The sequence below is a fragment of the Argopecten irradians genome, chromosome 2 (assembly GCF_041381155.1).
Source record: "Argopecten irradians isolate NY chromosome 2, Ai_NY, whole genome shotgun sequence".
In the NCBI taxonomy this organism is placed as follows: Eukaryota; Metazoa; Mollusca; class Bivalvia; order Pectinida; family Pectinidae; genus Argopecten; species Argopecten irradians.
In genome coordinates, this window is record NC_091135.1 from 8,208,978 (window position 1) to 8,234,793 (window position 25,816).

The 25,816-nt window shown below is 33.2% G+C and overlaps 1 protein-coding gene across 5 annotated transcripts in view; it reads left to right on the forward strand.

The window, feature by feature from the left end:
- Nucleotides 1-25,816, forward strand: part of LOC138314338 (ceramide synthase 5-like) — a 73,005-nt gene that overhangs the window by 39,228 nt on the left and 7,961 nt on the right. For 2 of the 5 annotated variants that reach the window (XM_069254631.1, XM_069254629.1), the window contains exons 4-9: nt 3,019-3,076; nt 3,655-3,705; nt 5,203-5,295; nt 5,987-6,115; nt 6,585-6,691; nt 24,599-24,758. In XM_069254631.1, the coding sequence (XP_069110732.1) occupies nt 3,019-3,076; nt 3,655-3,705; nt 5,203-5,295; nt 5,987-6,115; nt 6,585-6,691; nt 24,599-24,758 (598 nt within the window). Of the gene's footprint in view, nt 1-3,018; nt 3,077-3,654; nt 3,706-5,202; nt 5,296-5,986; nt 6,116-6,584; nt 6,692-16,608; nt 16,865-24,598; nt 24,759-25,816 lie in introns of those variants that run through there. The other 3 variants (XM_069254633.1, XM_069254630.1, XM_069254632.1) reach the window with 3 other exon arrangements.

The following is a 25,816-nucleotide window of genomic DNA, read 5'->3' on the forward strand; positions in this document are numbered from 1 at the left end:
ATACACAATGCTGCAAAGTTTTATTGCTTGTTGGCCTTGTGCTGATCAAATCTAGAATTCGCATTGGGAAAATAATAAATGTTTTCTGTGTAATAATGCATATGGATGATAGTCAGGACTGTGTCCTGGTGATAGGTAGATGTATAGAGAGACAGAGGGATGATGGTCAGGACTGTCTCCTGGTGACAGGTAGATGTATAGAGAGACAGAGGGATGATGGTCAGGACTGTCTCCTGGTGACAGGTAGATGTATAGAGAGACAGAGGGATGATAGTCAGGACTGTGTCCTGGTGATAGGTAGATGTATAGAGAGACAGAGGGATGATAGTCAGGACTGTCTCCTGGTGATAGGTAGATGTATAGGGAGACAGAGGGATGATAGTCAGGACTGTCTCCTGGTGATAGGTAGATGTATAGGGAGACAGAGGGATGATAGTCAGGACTGTCTCCTGGTGATAGGTAGATGTATAGAGTGACAGAGGGATGATAGTCAGGACTGTCTCCTGGTGACAGGTAGATGTAAGGGAAACAGAGGGTTGATAGTCAGGACTGTCTCCGGTGATAGGTAGATGTAAGGGAGACAGAGGGATGATAGTCAGGACTGTCTCCTGGTGATTGGTAGATGTATAGGGAGATAGAGGGTTGATAGTCAGGACTGTCTCCTGGTGATTGGTAGATGTATAGGGAGATAGAGGGTTGATAGTCAGGACTGTCTCCTGGTGATTGGTAGATGTATAGGGAGATAGAGGGTTGATAGTCAGGACTGTCTCCTGGTGATTGGTAGATGTAAGGGAAACAGAGGGATGATAGTCAGTACTGTCTCCTGGTGATTAGTAGATGTATAGGGAGATAGAGGGGTGATAGTCAGTACTGTCTCCTGGTGATTGGTAGATGTAAGGGAAACAGAGGGATGATAGTCTCCTGGTGATTGGTAGATGTAAGGGAGACAGAGGGATGATAGTCAGGACTGTCTCCTGGTGATTGGTAAATGTATAGGGAGATAGAGGGGTGATAGTCAGGACTGTCTCCTGGTGATAGGTAGATGTAAGGGAAACAGAGGGATGATAGTCAGTACTGTCTCCTGGTGATAGGTGGATGTAAGGGAGACAGAGGGATGATAGTCAGTACTGTCTCCTGGTGACAGCTAGATGTATAGGGAGATAGAGGGATGATAGTCAGGACTGTCTCCTGGTGATTAGTAGATGTAAGGGAAACAGAGGGATGATAGTCTCCTGGTGATAGGTAGATGTAAGGGAGACAGAGGGATGATAGTCAGTACTGTCTCCTGGTGATAGGTAGATGTAAGGGAGACAGAGGGATGATAGTCAGTACTGTCTCCTGGTGACAGGTAGATGTATAGGGAGATAGAGGGATGATGGTCAGGACTGTCTCCTGGTGACAGGTAGATGTATAGGGAGACAGAGGGATGATAGTCAGGACTGTCTCCTGGTGACAGGTAGATGTATAGGGAGACAGAGGGATGATGGTCAGGACTGTCTCCTGGTGATAGGTAGATGTATAGGGAGACAGAGGGATGATAGTCAGGACTGTCTCCTGGTGACAGGTAGATGTATAGGGAGATAGAGGGGTGATAGTCAGGACTGTCTCCTGGTGATAGGTAGATGTAAGGGAAACAGAGGGATGATAGTCAGTACTGTCTCCTGGTGATAGGTAGATATATAGGGAGACAGAGGGGTGATAGTCAGGACTGTCTCCTGGTGATAGGTAGATGTAAGGGAAACAGAGGGATGATAGTCAGTACTGTCTCCTGGTGATAGGTAGATATATAGGGAGACAGAGGGGTGATAGTCAGGACTGTCTCCTGGTGACAGGTAGATGTAAGGGAGACAGAGGGATGATAGTCAGAATGCAGGATTCTCACTTGAGGTGTGAATTGTGCTCACAAAATAATTACATTACAATCGAAACCTACCTGCAAGGGAGCTAACTCTGTAATATGCAAATAGGGAGATAGAGGGATGATGGTCCTGACTTTGTGAGCATGTGTCCTATTGTAGAAACAGTGAATCATCTGGAGCTTTATTGTCATAAACAAAGAGGGATGACATGACTGATCATAAACAACCTGTTTACAAAGCAGATATGGTGATCAATAATCATCTGGGTTGTTTATAGTTATATGTGTTTTGTTAAATCAATTTACTCTAAGTAAATATTTGTTCTTCAGTGAGTTATTGGTATAAATGCTTGGTTTCTGTTTATTTATTATCCTTCACTGACTACGTCAAAAATGTAGCTTTTCTTCTTTGTTGGATAGTATTAACGTTATATTTACTCAGTACCAGTGTTATAAAGCTCTATAGCTTTATCACAATGCCACAGGTAATGGGTAAACAAGGGATTTATCTCACAAACAGAAAATTAATGTCTATAATTGTCTATCCCATTTGATAATTAATGGTGCATTTCTGCTTGCTTTCCTCAACAGTTGGACTATTTCGTGTAGTACATGATACCCGGTAACGTTTGTGCGGTACTAGTATCTCCAGTGGTGATGGAACTTTTAAAATTATATCTCTTTGCAATCTTCCTGCTGAATCATCACCTATAGAAACGATAGTCCCGCACAAACGAAATCATCACCTTTAGAAACGATAGTCCCGCACAAACGAAATCAGGTATCACCTGGTACATGATTTAGTCTCATTGAAATGTTGAAATTAAAGATGTACAGTAAAACAGTTATAACCAACCTCTGAGACAACAAAAATCACTTTGTTTTAAATATAGTTCTTTATACACATATTATACATATATCATAGAAACAGTGACTGGAAATGAAAATGACTTCGTTATAACCATGAATTCATTATATGTGTATTTGTTATAAAACATGTTTTACTGTATATTAATCACAAGATGCTGAATGTTTGATAATTGTTGATGATATAGATTAAATTGAACTAGGTAAGACAATGTTCTTTTGTTTTACTTGCTCAAATTTTTGTATTTCTTTGATATGGATGTGTTGACATTAGATTTTTCTATTGTTTACAGATGGAGATTTGCCTTCTACTTTTCTGTGTTTATATATGGGGTGATAGTCCTTTGGGATGTAAGTATACACTGTAAACAACACTAAGATATACTATATTCGCCGTAATTAGCACCCCTCCCCTTTTCTGGAGTAGAGTTGAAGTTGTATAAGTGCCCCCAATCCCATAAATTTAAGAAGTCCCCATCCCATGAATTTAACAAAAGTATATAGTTTTACTGTAAAAGATTGATTTACCATGAGTACAGAAAAATTTTAAACATGATTTTGTTTGTTTACAACTTACATTTTGGTTCATTGATAAGTGTCACTCTCCCTTTGTTACAGTTTAGCGCCCTGGGCACTAATTACTGCGAATACGGTACATAAAGTATTCTTTGTCTCAGTCAAGTTTGATATTAAACATACAAGTTCATCAAGAGTTGTAGAAATTTTATTGTTGAACCCCGAAATTTAACCTCCGAAAATATGCCCCTTTTAGAAAAGTGCAAAATCTTGGCCCTGCGAATTTAAAGTGCTATGCAGTACATGGAACTATTCTTTGGCTGAGTCAATTTTAGTATCAAACATACCAATTCATGACAAAGACTGATATTAATGTATGAATGCCAATAACTATGATCTGTTGTGTGTTTCAGAAACCATGGTTTGCAGATTCATCAAACTGCTGGATTGGGTACCCTCACCATGTAAGTATAGCTAACAATCGCCAACAGACATGCCATTTCATGATTATATGTTTATAACATGTAATCTTATAAAATAATGGTCACAAAACCAAATCTATTTTTCCATCAATATATTACTTTGCTGTGATCATAGCCCATTGACGTTTTGAAATGTGATTCTGTTTTGAATGATATTTTAGGAACAGCCATTACATTACCACATTCGCTGTAATAAGTTCCAGTGTTACCTTGAAATTAGGGGGTGCTTATGTAGATAACGAAAATTTAAGATCTTTAAAACACTTTGCATTAAGGCATTGTTTGTGCTTTCAAAATTCTTCCAATATTGAATGGGTATGTATATATGCAAGCGTAGACTTGGATGTGACTTTATAAAGCTGACTGCATGCAATCTGTCAATAGCTATTACCGTATATAGTCAGTGAAAATATCCTTGAATTATTGTGACCAGAAAATATGAATTTCTGGTGATATTTTTCACAACACTTTTCTGTGACACATAAACATCCATAACCCAGCAAAAAACAATCAAATTTTGGAACCAAGATCATTTTTACAAAGATCACCAAACTAGAGTTTGCTATTAGAGATAAGCAATATTTTATAGAAAGAGAATGATTTCTCATAATGTGCACTAGGTTCCCTAAAGTGCTTAAAGGGACAATTCATTCTACGAGAACATTAAAATTTGTATATATATCGGAAAAACCCCAGTTCTAATGGAAATTAGATCAGTCGGTTTTACTGTGATATTTCAGAAAATCCCATGGTGGTGAAATGCATGTGAAATGTTCAAACTCACTCGCTGTCAGCCATTACACATTGTGGTCGAATATCTTGTATGCCGAACCCAGTCCCTTGCTTGTAGAGTAATGCTACTTTTGTCTAGAACAGCTCAAATTGCTCTGACAGAAGTGCGTTTACCTTATTAGGTGAATTGTCTTGCCTAAAAAATCATTATATCACCTCCACAGTGGTTATATAGTTCATTTGTTTAACATGCGTGACTTTGGCTCGGATATGGGTACAGTGTACATATTGTACCTGCTTAATCGTATTGATCAACGATTTGTAATTTCAACGGTATCAATTAAAATACTAAACAATGACGTGGAATTTGTCAATATCTTATGTTATATATTTCATAAGAAATGTAGAACAATACATTTATGCCATAATTTGCTTCTTGGTTATGTAAAAGAATTAGCCTGAGTGAATTGTCCCTTTAAAATCAAAATAACCTCGCCTATAGAGAAAGTAAGAGGGAGTATAAACAAGGATGAGAAAGCTAATTATAGTGAATCTGGTAGTTACTGTTACTCTGTCACCACATATCTTATGAATGGACTACGATTGTTCAACAAATTATTTATATTGTATCAGTGTCAAATTCAATAAATATGAAGTAGATCTGTATTTTTATTTATATTGTATCAGTGTCAAATTCAATAAATATGAAGTAGATCTGTATTAAAAAAAAATTTTGTTTTGTTTCAGCACATCCCTCGATCTATATTCTGGTATTACATGATAGAGATAGGCTTTTATTCCTCATTGATGTTTTCACAGTTTATAGACGTCAAACGAAAAGTAAGTACCTCCTTATGTATTTCCTTTATAGTAGAAAAAAGGAATACATCTATCACTCATTCAACAATACTTTATATTGAATTTGTCAAACCTTTAAATTTATCACAATGTGAATAAGTTAGATTGATTTTAACATATTTTATTTGCCATTTTTGGGTATTTGACAAAGAGGATTTGGCACAAGTTCTTACAACTAATTATGAATAAGCCTTCTCCAAACATACATATATACAAAATTTACATATTGAAGGCTCGTTGCTGCTTAGTACTGAAATATACATAAAGATAATTAGTTTAATTAGATAAATTGAAATAACATTGTGATTGTTAGATTGACCATGGAGACGGTTTTCATTTTGTTTGCCCTAACATGAAATTAATGGACATAGTCTATGTACCAATGTTGGACTTGTCCTGTCTTGTCCCATGTCATCCCACTTTGATGTAAGGAGGGGGAGGGGATTTATTTTCAGTAGACATTTCTTATTTTACTCCGAGATATTTTTCCTGTGAGACTTAATATTATGTTCAATAGTTGAAAAATTTAGTAATGTGAAATAATGAGTAACTATTGGGCTCTGTACTAAAAATATTATTGATCTGTCTTCTATAGTGTCAATTAGTGTAGTATATTCGATTACAAAATTCCCAGTAATGTTTACCATATTGTATGTTTAATGTTTACTTACAGGACTTCTGGGAGATGTTTACCCACCATGTAGCCACCATGCTGCTTCTGTGTTTCTCCTGGTCGGGAAACTTTGTGAGAGTTGGCACGTTGGTGTTAGTCATTCATGATGCAGTAGATTTCTGGATGGAGGTACCTTATAGTAACAGCCAATCAATGGACTTTCTTGAATTTTGAATTTCTGATATAGAGTTTTCTTGTAAAACATTGCATCATATTTCTCTTAGTATTTTATCTTTGTTTTCTATTTTTTTTGTAAAAGATTTTCATTAAACTCTTACAAGGCACTTCAATGCAATACATGCTTATAAGCGTCCCTATGGACTTTATCCATGTACAAAATGAAAATGTGATTTTAAGATATCTCATGAGCTTGATATTCAAACATTTTGTGGAATACATACTCTGCTTTTCAGTGTCTTTTTTGATCCATTTTGATACGTTTCTTTTAGACTCATGAAAGTCTACCTCAAAGCACAAATAATTTCATAGCATTCAAATTATCCCAAAACTACTGAAAACGGTTCTTTGTAAATTTACTTATTTTTCAAAGAGTCTTTACCTTACAGAAGATCAACCCTGAATTCTTATATTCTTACAGGCAGCTAAAATGGCTAAGTACCTAAAGTACCAGCGTCTATGTGATGTTCTGTTTGCTATCTTCGGTGTCGTCTGGTTCGTGACCAGGCTTATTATCTTCCCTATGAGGTAGGTGCTATTATTTGGTGCATGGTGACAATGTATCCATAACAGAATGATAGAGAGCTTCGGTTCTGTGTGAGTGAGAATGTACATACTCTAGATGGTAAAGCATGGACCATAGATCGCTGCCACCTGTTTATGTAATTAATGTCTCAATATTATCCTTAACCTATTTCACGTATCATCATTTCAAAGTATTGTAATTCTGTGTCACTTCAATATTATTACGAACAAGAATAATTCATGGCTCCATGAATAAAATTTCTATCTGAACATAGATTGTAATGCAGATATTTCTTATTTATTTTATATACATTCTTTTTATCCTATATAATATAATGGATGCAGCATTTGACCGAATAATCTTCATAGAAACTCTATTGATATTTATATTATTTTCTTGAGTATTTATCATAAATTTACGACATTATTATGTATTTATTATAAATATACCTATGACACATTTACCTGCATTATACAAGACATTGCCTTTCATTTGGAAAATCAGACATGGAGAGATTTATTTTATTTCCATGAATGAAAAAATAAACTTTAAGATTTTCAAAAACCAAAGCAAAAATCTTTGATTTTCAATTCTGGTGCTCCTTTTAATCATTTGCATCAAGAATAAGTATAAAAAATAATTTAAAATAATTTCAAAAAATTTGAAAATTCAACAATGTGGGAAGCAATGTAAGGGAGATAACTGCAGGTAGATGGGTGTTCTATATCATGGAAGGCACACTGTTACACTGTAGGATCTGTATACTGGAGAGAATTGTCCCACCTATCTGATACACACCATATCTCTACATAATCAACTCTCGCTACGAGCTACCCACTATATATACCTCATTTCTCAATCTTATCTGTTACAGATTAATCACTCACTAATTTTAGATATAAATGTGATGACAAACTTGTTCAAAAAGACTTATTTGGTATTGTCTGAGCTTTTTTGAGACAATGCATTTTCTTTTGTTTGAATACAGTTTCAATATTGTTTGAATATTGGATCTAATTATTTTTCAATCTTTTGCATGGTGGTTTCTACAAATTAAGAAAACTTCCTCTTGAAAAAATAAATTTATATTTTATTTATAACTGATTATTCAGATTCACACGTTTTGAAATGGAGAAAATGTTATAATAAGGAAATTTTCTGACCCTTAAGTTTCCGAGTTATTGAGGTACTAACGAATCTTAATTTCAGTATGAATAATAATTATTATAATCAAGGGAAGATTTACCTAAAACTATAATGTTGCTGTGTAAGCATCAGGAATAACGTAATAGACGGTGTGCTCTAATCCGAGTTCTATTTATAACCATTGACCAGACTTGTGTGAGACAAACTAATAACGAGTGTAATTAATTTGTGTGAAAAACATTTCAACTTAAATACTTTACAACCTTTTCACCAACACAAATTAAAAAAAAATTGGTACTTTTGATTTTAGTGTTTTGTATGTAGACCTTAAATATGTAAATTTATACATAGATTTAGGTGAACTCAACTAGGGTATCAATATTTAAGGCTCAGCATCTGTAGTTAGTGTAGTCTTTGGGAACTGGAAATGTTTTTGCTAGTGCAGACACCCTGCTTATATGTAAAATGCTGTTATATACAACCATATGCTTTCCTGCACAGGTAGCTATAGCTAGTACTCCAGATGATTTTTTGTGTGGATTTTCTCTGCTGTGAGGTGTTGTTTATCTTCAACGTTCATAAGCAGGATATTTACAGATGGATTTTGTTTCTAGTTGTTCAATGTTTTTTAATACACTGTATTTGTAATACCAGGAGTTGTATGTAATCACATTTTCTGCATTATTAGATATTGTGAAATGATTGGTTAACATTGACCCACATTGTGTTATTTGTTATTTGCTTGTCATACAAATTGTTATTTTGCTCCAACTACTAGGAGTGGTATTTAGTCCCACACAAGTATTGGTATACACAAGGATTGGTATACACAAGGGTTTCTACACTACACTCTTTGAATAGCTGTAAATTTGCCCCACACAAGGATTGGTATATTGCATTTTGCTCCACTCAGAGAAGTGTGTTTGTACCACTAGGAGTGGTATATTTGTCCCACTAGGGGGGTATATTACTCACTTGAAGTAGTGTATTTGCCGCACACTAGAAGTGGTATATTTGTGTAAAATAAGGGATGTCATGTTTGCCAAACTAGAAGTGACATATTTGGCCCATTAGGAGTGTAATATTTGGCCCTTTAGGAGTGGTATATTTGGCTCATTAGGAGTGGTATATTTGGCCCTTTAAGAGTGGTATGTTTGGCCCATTAGGAGTGGTATATTTGACCCATTTGGAGTGGTATGTTTGACCCATTAGGAGTGGTTTATTTTACCCAATAGGAGTGGTATATTTGGTCCATTAGAAGTGGTGTTTTTTGCCATTTAGGAGTGGTATGTTTGACCCATTAGGAGTGGTATATTTGACCCATTTAGAGTGGTATGTTTGACCCATTAGGAGTGGTATATTTTACCCAATAGGAGTGGTATATTTGGTCCATTAGAAGTGGTGTTTTTTGCCAATTAGGAGTGGTATGTTTGACCCATTAGGAGTGGTGTATTTTGCCCATTAGTAGTGGTATTTTATCCCATTAGGAGTGGTATTTTTGACTCATTAGGAGTGGTATTTTTGGCCCATTTGGAGTGGTATTTTTGACCCATTAGGAGTGGTATATTTGGCCTATTTGGAATGGTATATTTACAAAGTTTTATGGTGTAAAGTTGTGTATGTATATTAGTATATATTTGTATCAGTGAAAGTTTCTTTTAATGTCAAACTGTATTTTTGTACCTAGAGTCATTGTACTATTGTCCTATTGGGAGAATTGTGTTTGCACTACTTTCAGAAAGTAAAGTTATTTTAGGCAAAATATATAATTATAGCATATAGATGTATCAATTTGTAGAAATTTCTTTGAATATATATATTCATGTGTGTGTATTCACAAAATCATTCATTATTGATTTTACAATTTCAATAGCATCTCCTAGTATTCTTCAGCATGCACTTGTAAGCTATCCGTGCAGAAATTAATTGACAATTTTCTTAAATTCTTTCTTCTTTACATTATCTCAATCACCGTCATTTTGCAATGCATTACAAATTATCAAATTGTCATTTCATGCTTGAAACATTATTTCTTTATCATGCATCAACACGAAAAAAAATGTGCATCTACAGGGAACAGTTGTTATATATAGATCTGTATTTAAGCTTTGAATTAGTCTGATAAAGTACAAAATACTTGTAGTCAAGTAAATCACTGAGTTATATCAATAAGTCAGTGTTGGCATGTCAGCGTAACATGATTACGTTAACTTGCTTGGTTTGAACAGCTTGTGTTATATACCGCCCATGCATGCTTGTTGTGTGTGTAACCCCACTATACTGAACCTGTTGCACGTGAGATGTGTGTGAATGCTTTACTAACAAAGTAGTGTCCTGCATGTTGTGGATTCAATAGTAAAGCACACTTACTCTTAACCGTTGGCTAACATTAAGACATTCACAGAAAAAGATTTATCTCCCTTTACTTTCAATATAATGAAGTTGTCTCCCCTTTTTATAAAGGAAAACAGATAATCTTCCATTTTCACAAAATAAATAAATTATCCGCCATTCTATTTTCCATATTAGTATAAAATATGAAGTATAAATATAGTAAGACATGTTTTCTATTTTTGCATGTGTCTATAGATTTTTGTTGTGTTGTGAATGTCGCTATTGTGTATGGTAAATGAAAGTTTATTTAGCAGTAAAATCATTGTAATTTGCTTCTCAAGGTATCTTTCATCATATTCTATTAATGCTGTGAAAGTGATTATTGGTATTTTTTTGCATGTGACTGAAATCTGTTATCGTGTTGGTATTTAAAGTTTTGTTGATTTGGTGTTTTTTTTTCTTATTTGAGTTAAAGCTATAAGGCACACTGGACACTGACATTGAATAAACAAGATGTTTGCTTGCCTTACCGATGAGGGATGTTGTTTATTTATGTTTTTATTTTTTCCATGGGGGCAAATTTTAATAACATAACCATATAAAAAAAGCTCAAATTTTCACTAACATAGATATCTGGATATCTAGGCTTTACTAAGACATCGGGGAAATAGGGCAATGATTTACTAACAACAATAGAATTGCTGTTGTCCTGAGAGAATTCAGGGAATTAAATGTTAATTATAAATATATTTAAATCAGAACGATATTTTGATGCATCAAAGATGGCAGTATATACATTTTTCTTTTGTTCATTGCAATTGTTACTTCAACAGAAATAGTATTCACTATAGTGCTGAAATGTTGCCATGAAAACTGCGTTTAATGGTTAGAAATACACTTCATGTTATAGCTGTGGCAGCAGGTTTCAAGATAAAACTGTGGGCAGTGTTTTAACGCAATGAAAAAGTCATGTTTCTTTCATGCAATATTTTTGTGGTCACATTGTAAAAGCAGACATTTTATGAATTTTCGGTCAGTGTTTCAGTGGTTAAAACAGTAATATTTTATTACTTTGAGGTTTCGTAGACACAAAAATAGATAGTTGGTATACTGTAGGAATTAATAAGGAAACTTCAATACTTAATACTTTAAGTACTGAAGGGAAATGTAAATATGAATTCAATCTTGAAGAAATCTTAAAAACAATTCATTTACAATATATTAGGGACTGAATTTGTTTTTCACCATATGAGGGCAATATTTGATTGAAGCGGCAACTGATTTAAATATCTCTACGACAGTCATCTTATTGCCACCTGGCTGGATTTTAAATTTAGGAGTGGAATAAGTGTTTCGTGTTTTGCTTTGATCAGGTTTTAAAAATTAATGACTGTACTAGAATCTTCGAAATCGTGGCTTGATCTAGAATTGATCAAAGTGTGTAGATTGGATATTGTTGATGGATAAGAAATATCGAGGGCCTCTATACATTATAGTTATTTTATAAAAGTCAAAAACGTCCTTATTTTCTTTAAATTTCCTGTTCTATTGATTTGGAGCTTGGACTGCAGTTTTATTTCTTTGTTGGTATAGGGGATAACAATTTTTTTACTTCACCTGCCCAATGGTCATATGTAAGTCATTATTTGTTTTGGCTCATTGTCCATGTCTCTCTTTGACACTTGGCAGCAGCAACCAAATTTGCTCATGTAAATGACCTTGACCTTCATTTGAAGGCTACAGGGATAACCTTGACCTAAACTTTATGTCACAAGGGTCAAAAGACTTAATTAACAAGATAACTATAACCAATTCTGTTCAAATTCATTTTACCTTGCCAATCATTTAAATTCAGAAGATTCAAAGGGACCAACGTCTTTCAATGATCTTTCTGTAGTTAATTGGAACACCTCACCTTTACTTAAAGGTTACAGAGGTCAAATATGATTGAATTGTAAAGGAACTTAATGACAAAGAGGCTTTGATATCTGTAGACATTAGAATAAAAGTAGGTAACAGGTGAGTTGATCTGGTCCGTTTTTTGTTTGTTTTGTTTGGTGATCATGTATCAATCAGTTGTCCTAGCTTACCCGGTGCTAAAGGTGCTTATCTTGCTTGACCGTTACTTGTGACTTCCTCGTAGTACCTTCTCTACTGTGTTCTGGGATTAGTTGTAGTGCCATTGATAAATAGACCAATCACTGATTAGTTCAGTAAAAGTTGAAATAGGTGAGGAATATCTTATTTTGAGCCACAGGTTATTTAGGTTAAGAATTAAAGATTAAAAGCAGTTAGGTATTGAAAGAAATAGTAGTTAGAAAAGATTTTACGACCTAGATATATGATTAGATTCTATGACAAGGGCACTGCTCTACTAACCTTTGGTTTTATCTTAACATATTCATTTTTCAAGTTTGGGCATTGCCATGCACAACTAATTTGTTTTGTTTTTTTTCTTCTAAAAGAAGTTAAAAAGCTCATTTTCAAAACAAGTGGATTTTTTTTTAACAAATCAAAAGAACTGTAGCTCACTGCTTTTTTCCACTAGATATTAATTCTATATATATTTTTGCAAGATGCACATATGAAAAATAATACTTTTGTTCAGAAACATTTTTATGTTGTTTTGCACTTTAGAATGGTAATTTCCCTTAAAGGGGAAGCTCAAATTTCCACATCTATATGTATAAGACTGTTAGTATATGTTTCTAGCCCAAAGAACTGTCAAAAAATTTCAAAGAAGGTGTCTCCTATGGCTAAATATTAGGACTAGCATTAAATAAAAATAATGAAAATAAGAGTGTTTATTACTTTGAAATGTAAGAAAAGTTGAAATTGTCATCAATGATATAGAATAGTTAAAATACTGTCTCTTTAAACACTTTTTTACAGTTTCTAAGTTGCTGTTTGGATATCTTAATGATTTTTTATCAAAACAAAATGAGAAAAATAAATTTAGTTTAATTAGAAATTATTTGGTTAACAATAGTTTTTTAACTCTCTGTAACCAATTCTTTATCTCTGACTTTCAAATAACTTTTAAGTACATACTTCTGTCTGTTTCTTTTTCGTATAAATCTGATTAAAACCATCTGTTCATGACTTTATTTACTAAGAAGGTACGCCTGAACATCCCAAGGTACCATGTACATTCTGGGTCACGTTCAGTTGACCCCGAGCGTTATGAATATTCATTTATATAGGTCAATCAGAAGCGATGATTTGGAAAATAGTTTTGTGGGTTCTTTGATACAAGATAATGGTTTATCAGATTGGACAGATTTTTCCAGCAGTAATCTGATTGGCTAGTCAAAGGGTCATCTGAACATGACACCAATCGCAGTACCTTCAGATGTGCAGGCAACGGAGATAACAAATAAGTCATGAACAGATATTTTAGTCAGATTGATTTCCAATATTGTTCTAATGAAACTTTCAGCTGCATTTAAATTTAGAGAATTATATGATTTCTGATTATATTGCCTTCACTTCTGGATTATTTTTCACTTGATTTTATATTTTGATTGTTTTTCAATTAATATTTTGGATTCCTGTTGCTAAACTGTTAAAATGTGTGTCTTGATCTTTGAATTAAACCTTTTGATGAAGCTGTATTTTATCAGACTATGTTTTAAAAGTCCTGATTAATCCGGAATAAATATTTCTAATTTGTGTGGCAAATTCCTATTATTTACTTTCATTCCAAATTTTATAACATCCTAATGCGTTTGTTTCTGATTTGAATGGTATATTTCTGAAATCATTTGAAATCAAGCTGGATTTTCTTGGAAGAAGTTAATTTTGATATAAATCGTTTAAAGATAAGTTATTTTGACTCGAACAAACCTTGTAAAATAGAAAAATATTTCATTGAATTTCGCAACAAAAATAGTTTATTGCTATTTAATTATTATGTAGCATTCTAGATTAGTTTATTTGAATATTGATGGATCTTTAAAAAAAAAAAAATCATAAATAATGGAACTTTAAAGAAGAAGAAAAAGATAAATAGTTAAGTTCATATCTCTGCACCTTGTAGAAGGCCTGTGTAAAGTATATAAATATGATCATGATTTTCCTGAACACTTGTTGTATCACATAGCTTCTCTGTATCGTGTGTTTATTTCTTTTTGAGTTTTACGTGGACAGTGTGCCTTTTATGATTCTATGTTTGTGTTAGTTATCTATGACATGAATTAGGCTCAGTTTCATCCTCTTTTCTGAATTTATTCTTTCGATATTAGATTTGTTGATGATTTGCATAACTATGTACAAAGGGGAGTGTATGTTGATGTATGTGTGTGAATGTATTATATCGCATGATTATGAAAATGATTTGCTATTATTGGTTGTTGTGTTTTTAATAGCTGCACTAACAGCAATGTTGAGAATTCTTACTAACCATATATATATATAAGCTTCATACAGAGAAACATGACACATCTAATATGTTTTAAAATAATTTTACAAAATGTTATTTTAGATTTTCTACAGGTATACCAAAACTGTAAAAATAGCAACATGAGAAACACTATTATAAAATTACTGACATGAGGATATCCGACATTATTTTAAGGAAATGCTGTAGTATTAACTACAGGAATCGAATATACGATATTGTACATATACCATCTGTTCTCACTTACTTTCAAGAGGTTTTCAATATGCTTGATCTAAGACCTTGTCATTCACCTTTCAAAATCATATAGCTTAGATATGCTTAAATTAAGTCAGTTATAAAAGGCTTCTCCATATAGCAGGCCAGAAGCAGTACAAATTAAGGGCTTCTTTTTAGTTTGTTAAATTGATTGACCTTGACTTTGAGTGAAGGGATTTCCTGTAGAGGCTATATGATGCCCTTATTAAATATACTTTCAAGTTTTGATTATGATGTTTATAAATGGTTTCATTTTCTGAAGTATCCACTAGAAGTCAAGGGAAGCAAGGTCTGTTTGACCTTCAAAACACACCTTATTAGGACATTAGAATCCACAAATACACACATTATAAGGACATGTACAATTCACAAATACACACCTTATTAGGACATATTAGAATCCACAAATACACACCTTATAAGGACATGTAGAATCCACAAATACACACCTTATAAGGACATGTAGAATGCACAAATACACACCTTATAAGGACATGTAGAATCCATAAATACTCACCTAGTACTAGGACAAGTAGAACCCACAAATGTATACTTGTATACACACAAACACAAATATTAGGATTTCACACAGACATAAGGTATTACTAACAGAAGTAGTCTAGACTGAAGCATGTATGATTGTCCCTGGTGTTGAATTCACACACATTTGGACAGTGTGTTGGAATTATTGTGACATGTTCCCGGTGGGAGTTGAATTCAGGGTGATCAGCCACTTGATTACCTGTGATTACCAGTAATGCTCAAACTGATACATAAAGGGCCATTCGTGTTTTCAATTTGACAGTAATTATCAGAGTAAGAAACATATTTCTTGCTCCTCTTTTGTTTTCTTTTTTTTACTTCTTTTGTATCAGTTTGAGTTGGATGTGTCAGTGTCACTCTTTATACTGTAATTATCCAGCAATAAGCCAATGTCTTATGGTTAGCCCAAATCTGACAATTCCTTATAGGGAAGTAATCCCATGTCTGCCTATAAGCCTATGCCTAGTATTAAGCCCTTTTCTGCTAATGTCTGTTAATAAGCTCCAGTTTGGTAATAAGTCCATGTCTGATAATAAGCCCTTTTCCGGAAATAAGTCCATGTCTGGTAATAAGCCCTTCTCTTCTAATAAGTCCATGTCTGGTAATAAGTCCATGTCTGATAATAAGCTCAAGTCTGCTAATAAGTCTGTGATATCTGGTTATAAACCCTTGTATGGTAATAAGTCTACATATGGTATTGTGCCTAATATTTAGTTGTTCCCTTCGTAAAATAAGCATTTACCATTTCAAATGTTTGCAAGAAGCTAGTCATTGGTGAAATGTCAGCAAAATCCATTGGAAATTGTATTGATATAGAAACTGTTTTTGTGTCTCAGGTGGAGGGTTACATACCCATATATATCCCTTCCTGTCCCTAATATCCTGGTCCAATTTCATATTATGGCATTTATAAATTACAGACATTTGTAGTTTTTTACAGTCAGATTGGTTCAAAATGGCTTATCAAACCCATTCAGAGGCCATAGACCTCTAGACTCTAAATTGTAGGGGTGAAAAATGTTTACCTTCCTATGAAATGAAGATTAATTTTCCGTAAAGTTTGTTTTGAGTAATTTGGGAATGGGCTTATTGCTGGATAAATACAAAGGTAAGAAAGCATAACCTTCATCACCCCTAATACAAGAGTTTGATCAGTAATTGAGGGTCCTGAGAGCCTGAATTGTGTTCCTGTTTTAGACGATTAGCCCTGATTTTTGCCTGGTGTTTTTGTTTTTGCAGGATCATAATGAGTACACTATTCTATGCCCACCCCATCGTCGGATTCGGGCCAGTGTACTATACCTACAACATACTCTTGATGTCCTTGCAAATTCTGCACTGTGTATGGACAATACTGATAATCCGCGTCTTATATTTTGGGTGGTACAAAAACCGAAAGGTAACATTTGCTGATTTTATGGGAAAACCTCCTTGAAGCATGGAGCACACAGTTTACACAAATTATTTTTTTTTTTTAAGTGGTGGTATTATTTTTTCTTCTCATATAATTATCCATCAAGTCATGAATGACAAAATTTGGTGTTTTAATTCATTGAAATATTTTCAGGTTTAATTTTTTTTTTATTATTATTATTTTTGTCCAAAGAGATGCACTGGCTGTTTCAGATATTTGGGATTGGGAAAACTAATCAATTTTTTTAACTCGGTCGACAATGTAGTATAGCTACTTGCCAAGAAAGGAAATGTTAAAATATTTGTACCAATTCTCGAATTTTCCCCTTCTTCTATGAAAATTTCCCTTCTATACTGAAAAGCTATCATTCTCCAAAAACCCACCTGATGCTTCTGTACAATAAACATCCGGCTGAACTCTGGACTGATAGTCGGGCCCTGGTACCGTGTGCATGGTTACTTTGTTGTTGTCCTTATTCAACCTCAATTTCTTTTCATGTTTTGTTGTTGTCTTTTTGTTTTCAACAATGTTGCATCATGTTTTTATTTTTCTTTCATCCTCATTTCTTTTTGGTACATTTTACTTAGGAATAATCTATTACTGCTTAAAGTTGCAACATCTGTCTCACCATGAAGTTATGATACTGGGCTTTAGATGCAAGCATGAGCTTTCTCGCTACATTTGCTGAAAAGTTTCAATTTAGGATCTTTTATTGCAGAATGCATTGTAACACAACTTTGGCTTCTACATAAAGTTTTTTCACATTCCTGTCTACAAAAGGAATGGATTGTAAGGTATCTTCTACTTTTAGACCTTTCTTGAGTTTCAGGCCTAAATGTGTTGTCAACTACTACCCAAAGATTAGGCTTCATGACGCCTCACCCTCCAATAATATAGTATAATTACAGCTATGTGCCTAAAGTCTTCATGATATTCAATATGAACAACATGGACAATTATTTAGCTCAGATTACATTTTGGAAGCTTTTGATTTAAAAATGTGAAACTGACTCATCATTTCCAAGTTTATGACAATTATAATATATTCAAAATCAAATTGATTATCACGGAGAAAAAAAAATCTGTTTTTCAAATTTAAGATACCTTTTACCATATACTTATAAATATAATATTTGTACCCTCTCAACGAATATGGGGCCATTGGTATACTGGAATCACTCTGTCTATATCAAATCTTGCTTAGACATCTTCTCCTAAACTACTGAACCAATTTCATTGAAACTTCAAAATAATGTTACGGACCATTTTGTAGATGTGCAGATAGCCTTTATTTTCTGAAAATATTGGTTATTATGGTAACCAGGTCGCTATTCACTGTTTTTCTATAATGACCAATACCTCTATAATCTTTGGATTGATTTTATTCAAACTTGGTCAAGTGGTATAACATATGAATGCCTGTTATATTACGTATCACATAATTTAATAATGGTTACCATGGAAATATAACAAAGGCTTTAGATGAGTCAAAATTTAGATATTGTATTTAAAAGCTAGAAATTATAATTAGGGATTCTAAAGGAAGACAAATAATGGTTGTAGTTTTCAAGACATCAGATGTCATTTGATTACCATGGTGACAAAATCAAATGTCAAAATGTACATTAATGAAATTTGTTTATAGATCATTAGTGGGAATAATTGGTCATATTTTCAAAAATAGCAATAGGGTTGTCATGGCTTCAAATGTTTCAAAAGGTTTTAGTCAGTCATTGGCTTACAGTATCTAAATAACATTGTCAACAGTATTGTTAGGTTATTCTCATGATCACCTGGTGTTCTGCAAGGAGGTCCATTACTACTAAACCTGTCTCTAGAAATAATCATAGAAATTTGGTGGACACATTTAATGAAAACTTATAGCCGATAAATCTGCATCACTATTAAGTCACCCTGAAAATTTTAAAGATGCCTGCATCACCTAATACAAAGGTCAAAGTGCATTTTTACATTGATTATTTGTTCATGTAGGCAATAACATCAGAACCATTGCAGATATCCATTTGTGAGATTATCCTACCTTTTTTCCACATTTTGTATTGAATATGACTGTTAAACTGGAGACAGTTGATTTCAGCTTTCTATAGAACCATGAAATATCTCAAGGTTGATATCCTTTATACAACTTCAGTATTACACCTTTTATCAGCATCATGATGTCAGTTACAAACAGAAAACCAATGTTTGTAATTGTAAACAGGTAAAATTCTGATGGACAACGTACAGTTGTGTGAGTGTATAGTATGGTAAGTAACTCTTCCATATTTACTGAGTTAATTGCCCTTGTTGAGAGAGAAATAGAGGGAGCCTAGATGATTTTATTTCATCATTGAAAATTGTGAAGACTTTAGCATAGTGCTGTATATCAGTGAAGTATATAGGAAAAAAAACTCAACGACCTTCCTCTAGTACTTTCGCCATTTCGTGATGGCTGTTCAGGATGATGATTTATGCTCAGTTAAGTACATGTATATATATATATATCCAAAGAAGATACCTTCTAATACCAGTAACATGTAAAGTATATATACCTGAAAGGAAAAGAACTAACACAAAGTAAATATATATATAAACCTGTATATATACCCAAGGGAGATAACTCTTGTTTCAGAATAACATATATTGTAATTATACAGTATATCTAGACGGAAAAATGAACAATAACTCAAACTGATATTAAGAAAAAAAATCCTTCATCTATATGTTTAATCCTACATGGTCTCTTATGACAATTTTTTTTTTTGTACAGTATTGTTTATATACAATAGAACAAATTCAACACAATCTGATCAAACACTTAGCATTGATATGCATACAATTAAAATTCATATTAGAATGTGCATTAATTTTTTTTTTTTTTTTTTTGGAAATAAGGGTGTATCAGTTTTAGGGAACTACATAGGGAAATTAGTTGGTAGTAAAGTATCCCTATTTCCATTGAACTTAAGCATGCCTAATGTCAGTTACAGTGTACTTTCTATGGATGGGGACGGTAATCTGTTAAAATGCATTTACTTCAAATTTGTGAATTTAAGGTAGGGAATAAAACACTTTGTGCCGCAGGAGAATTTGTTAATAAGTCTCTGGCAGCTAGAGTTTAAACTTCATTATTTTCAGACACTCAACCTTCAGTTTGGTCCGTGATTAACCATGGGACCCTACTTAATGTAATAGAGTAAAGCAAGGGAGAAAGTGATATTGTAATGAATTCTGGGAACAATTTCTTTAGAAAAGGATATAAAAATGAAGAAAAAAAAGACAGGAATAGGTAGTAGGTTAAGAGCAATGTATAAAAACATTTTCTCAAAGGTTTTGATTTGGGCAAAAGCCTAGCCACGATTTGGGCAAAAGCCTAGCCACTACTCGCATATTATTGGCCATGCTGCATGCTGGGTTAAAATGGTAACTTGGTTGGTTTGTGAAACTCTAAACACATGAAATCTCTTATTTAGATTATCCTACCTTTTTTCCACATTTTGTATTGAATATGACTGTTAAACTGGAGACAGTTGATTTCAGCTTTCTGTAGAACCATGAAATATCTCGAGGTTGATATCCTTTATACAACTTCAGTATTACACCTTTTCTCAGCATCATGATGTCAGTTACAAACAGAAAACCAATGTTTGTAATTGTAAACAGGTAAAATTCTGATGGACAACGTACAGTTGTGTGAGTGTATAGTATGGTAAGTAACTCTTCCATATTTACTGAGTTAATTGCCCTTGTTGAGAGAGAAATAGAGGGAGCCTAGATGATTTTATTTCATCATTGAAAACTGTGAAGACTTTAGTATAGTGCTGTATATCAGTGAAGTATATAGGAAAAAAAACTCAACGACCTTCCTCTAGTACTTTCGCCATTTCGTGATGGCTGTTCAGGATGATGATTTATGCTCAGTTAAGTACATGTATATATATATATCCAAAGAAGATACCTTCTAATACCAGTAACATGTAAAGTATATATACCTGAAAGGAAAAGAACTAACACAAAGTAAATATATATATAAACCTGTATATATACCCAAGGGAGATAACTCTTGTTTCAGAATAACATATATTGTAATTATACAGTATATCTAGACGGAAAAATGAACAATAACTCAAACTGATATTAAGAAAAAAATCCTTCATCTATATGTTTAATCCTACATGGTCTCTTATGACAATTTTTTTTGTACAGTATTGTTTATATATAATAGAACAAATTCAACACAATCTGATCAAACACTTAGCATTGATATGCATACAATTAAAATTCATATTAGAATGTGCATGAATATTTTTTTTTTTTTTTTTTTGGGAAATAAGGGTGTATCAGTTTTAGGGAACTACATAGGGAAATTAGTTGGTAGTAAAGTATCCCTATTTCCATTGAACTTAAGCATGCCTAATGTCAGTTACAGTGTACTTTCTATGGATGGGGACGGTAATCTGTTAAAATGCATTTACTTCAAATTTGTGAATTTAAGGTAGGGAATAAAACACTTTGTGCCGCAGGAGAATTTGTTAATAAGTCTCTGGCAGCTAGAGTTTAAACTTCATTATTTTCAGACACTCAACCTCCAGTTTGGTCCGTGATTAACCATGGGACCCTACTTAACGTAATAGAGTAAAGCAAGGGAGAAAGTGATATTGTAATGAATTCTGGGAACAATTTCATTAGAAAAGGATAAAAATGAAGAAAAAAAGACAGGAATAGGAAGCAGGTTAAGAGCAATGTATAAAAACATTTTCTCAAAGGTTTTGATTTGAGCAAAAGCCTAGCCACTACTCGCATATTATTGGCCATGCTGCATGCTGGGTTTAATATGGTAACCTGGTTGGTTTGTGAAACGCTAAACACATGAAATCTCTTATTTAGACCATCTCTTTAACTTTAATGATCATGCACTATTTTTTAGAAAAGATCAATCCTTTGATTGTAAGTACCCTGTGTAATGTTGACATTATTTTTCTGTTCATATTTGCTGTGTATTTCTATTACACCATACTTATTTGTCAGAGGATTGTAAAAAAAAAATCCAATATTTCTACCACTTGGATTAGATATATCAGATTACATTGGTAAGTTTTCAGTCTGACATGAGAATTTCGTCTGCCAACTCCCGACTTTCTTTCTATTTGTCATACTTTTCTGAAACTCTCCTTAGTCATCATTTATATCTGTTTCTCTATTTCTCTTTTTTCTTTTCTGACTTCATACTCATTTTTCATTTTTTCTCTTGCTGTCTTTTTTATTTTATTTTCTTCCATCGCACTGAAATCCCATTCAGATTCTAACTGTATAGGTTGTCTCTCTTTGTACACTGGTCCTATACCAGTAGGAGTTGTCCCCCTTAGCCCATCTCTGAAGGCTAGTGCATTAGTAAAAGTTTGGCTTGCTTAATTTCATTTGAAAAATTAATTTAAAAAAAAAAAAAAACCAGAAGAAATGAACATTAATTCAATGTAAGTGCTGTTAAATTGTGTTGATATTTACAATGACTGTAAACTGTGTCTTGATCAATCTTGGAGGATTTTTTCTGCTCTTCACTTAGGTGATGGTAGCTTCTGCACGCTCACATTTCGCTAACACTTCTGTAATCAGTATATCTCAGAGATATGCCTAGCCTTATTTATTTTATCTAATGCTGATAATTAATTGGTTGTAAATTTTGGTTATTTTATTCTCCTTTTAAAATATTTTACATCTATGGAATAAAGTAGCAGATAATAATAATAGTCATTAATTATTAGTATGTATATACATGAAATGCTATAATTATCATAAGCATCAATTGTATATCTATAGTAATGAAATATATTTATATATCAGATTAGAGTTTAGTCACACATTCATATTCCTTGTTGACTTTTAGAGATATATGCATTTACTATCAGTGTTTGAGCACACCAGTAGGACAAAGTTTACATATATAGCACGATAATGTTGTATTTACTACATGTACATATGTACATTAGTTAACTTGGTCAATAGCTGTATCTCTTAAGAAATATTCACTAGCATAGTGTTAAAAGTACTCATAAATCTTCACATTAGTTTTTTTATAGAGTTAAGTACAATATCTTTTTAAGTACTTTAATTTTTATAGCCAAAGATAATGAAGTGTTAAGTACCTTGGTAAACCTAATGGAAGAAAACCCAAAAAACTTAGAGATAATATAATCAAATAAACATTATATTTTTTGTAAGTAGTATTGAAGTATTTCCTAAAGCAAGGTTATCAAATTGATTCCATTTCCAAGTTTGAACTCCTCTCATTTCAGCCAACACTTATAATCAATATACCCAGTGATTGGAGAAAAAATAAAGTAGAATTTTCTGGACTGTGTATATTGTCAATCTATGATAATCAGCTATTGACCTGGTACAGAGTCAAGGCTATATGCATTAAAGTTCAAACTTCACAAGCCCTATCTGCACCCAGATTGTGGTTATATAACATTTATATATAGAATCATTGATAACAAATGCCTGTTAGGTTATCACAGAAATTATAGCTCCACATGATACATGAGAAGAAAAATTAATTAAAAAAAAACCAGAAGAATAATTACAATGAAAATATTTGAAGTTTTAGGGTACATACTAATGAGTGTACGGTAATGTTGACATTGGTTTGACCCAGTTTCGACCTTGACCTTTGTGTGATCTACTGGTATAGATAATATAAGCAGTTTGATTTACATGTATTGTACTTATATATGTGTGATCGTTTGATCTATGTACCTATTATATACAAGGTGATACAGGTTAGGGGAATGATTCTAATATAGGATAGTATCTACGGCCGACGTTGTGCTCCCTAAATTGTACAAGGCATTCTGTTATCACGTTCAGATATATAGTCATACAGTACTTATAACATATAAAATTAGTTTCTAAAGACCAGGGATATGTAAAATAATTCTCATTTTGTGTATCTTAGAAATAAAAGAACTTAATATCTATGATCTGAGGAAATTAAAGCCGCTTTGGTATTAATGAAGTGTAACGGTTTAAGATAAACAAGGCTGTTTCTGTTGCTTCTTGCTTGCACTTTGTATCGCACATGCATTTGTTTTTGTGTATATTAATCTTGTCTGTTTGACGTTTTGTATTTACTTATTATACGTTGTGTGAGGTATTTAGATCCAATATTTACTGTATTCTTGTCCTACCTTAGATCTGTGTCACGATGTGATGGTGCGAGACTTCTCTTTCAGTTGCCATGGACACCAATTGTAACGAAGAAAGCAGAGCAAAACATTGCAGGTTACGAACACTTCCAAGGAGGAAGCACTTCATACAAATTCTATTGTTAGTCATGTTGGAGGTGAATGTGACTGACAAACACAGGACATTTCTCTCTCCTACGGAACTTACAGACAACTAGTGCCTACCATGATATACTCCGTTAACGGATGTCTACAGTGAGGCCCATTTATACGCTATTGTCATCCTCATCACTTCTTCATTCCTTCTTGATAATAAAATATATATTCAAAAATCTATAAATAAAAAAAATGCCATAATAAGCTGATATGATAAAAAAGAATAATTATATATATACAAAAATACGAAAAATTAATCTTTTTCGACTCTTCCATATATCTTCATTTTGAGATGGTATTTTTGCATTATAAGTTAATTTGACCCTATTCAACTCTATCCCTCAGGATGAAAAAGAGATTTGATGAAGTTGTATGGAATTTGATAACATTTGAATGGGTTTCACTTTGGTACATCTTGGTCACACCATATATGATACAATGTATATATGCGTATGCTCTGTTGATTTTTTTCTAGGGTGATCTACTCCACATACTTTGAGTTACCTCTGCTAGTGGGATATTTTCCCGCCATGTATATGTTTAACGCGATGCTATGCCTTCTGCTGGTATTGCACGCCTATTGGTTCTCACTCATCGTCAAGGTGACATACGACGTCCTCACAAACACTGGAGAGGTATATAATGCTGATTTGTGTCTTCCGACCCTGCCGGTCATTGCTGACCACTGGTCAGCTCATGCTACAGCAACAGTGATTAGTCTTTGTGGCATTTCTCCTTTCTTTTTTATTTTTTTAATTTAAATTTCTTTTATTTTATATTTTGTTTATTTCCATTTTGCTTTTTGTTGTTATTTTCCACGACGCAGTCAGATAGGATACATGTACATATGTGAAAAGTAGGGTACTGTGACCTTTATTTGACTTTTGACCTTTAAAGAAATACTTTGTTCAGGCTCATCCTCAGTTAATTTTAATCGTTCTGAATAACAGATTGTATCATTAGCAATGGAGAACACTAGATACTGGTGTTATCTATCAAAGGCGTAAGGGTGTGTTTGCTTTTTGTCCTGTTAGCAGCTAAGATAATTAGGGCTGCTCTGAGGGGGTGGGGCAGGCTTTGTTTGTGAAGAAAATCTAGAGACCGCATAAAAAATACAGACTCAATTGCCATACCTGGCTCATATGCCAGTCAAAAATTCGTAAGGCATGAAACCATCAGCAGTTGCAACCTTTCGTTCTATAAAAAAAAATTCTTGTTCCTAACCTAACTTTCTTAAGATGGATGACAGTACATATTAGACGGGTGGAGTTAAGTTTGTAAAAACTACTGTCAAGTTAATTCCTTATTTAAAAAGCTGTATTAGATTTCTAAACTTTCATTTTATGGAACATGTTCCTTCTAAGCTTTAATCAATACAAAAAGAACCTACAAGTATTTCACCCCATATCCATTGAATACTAACATTGACATTTAGTTTAATCTGACAACTTCTGTGTGGGGTTTTTCTCTTTTTTTGTTTGTTTGTTGTTTTATTTGCTAGGTAATTTGTCACAATTTCTTAATGATGGAAATAATATGAGCATTACCAATTCCAATCCATCATCATAGCCTCGACTAAATAAATTGACATGTAACTGTGTTATTTTACAAATCAAATATAATAATTATTATTGTGGAACTTTTTTGGATCATTTCTCATTTCATCTAAGTTAGTTTTCAGATGTTGTTTTTG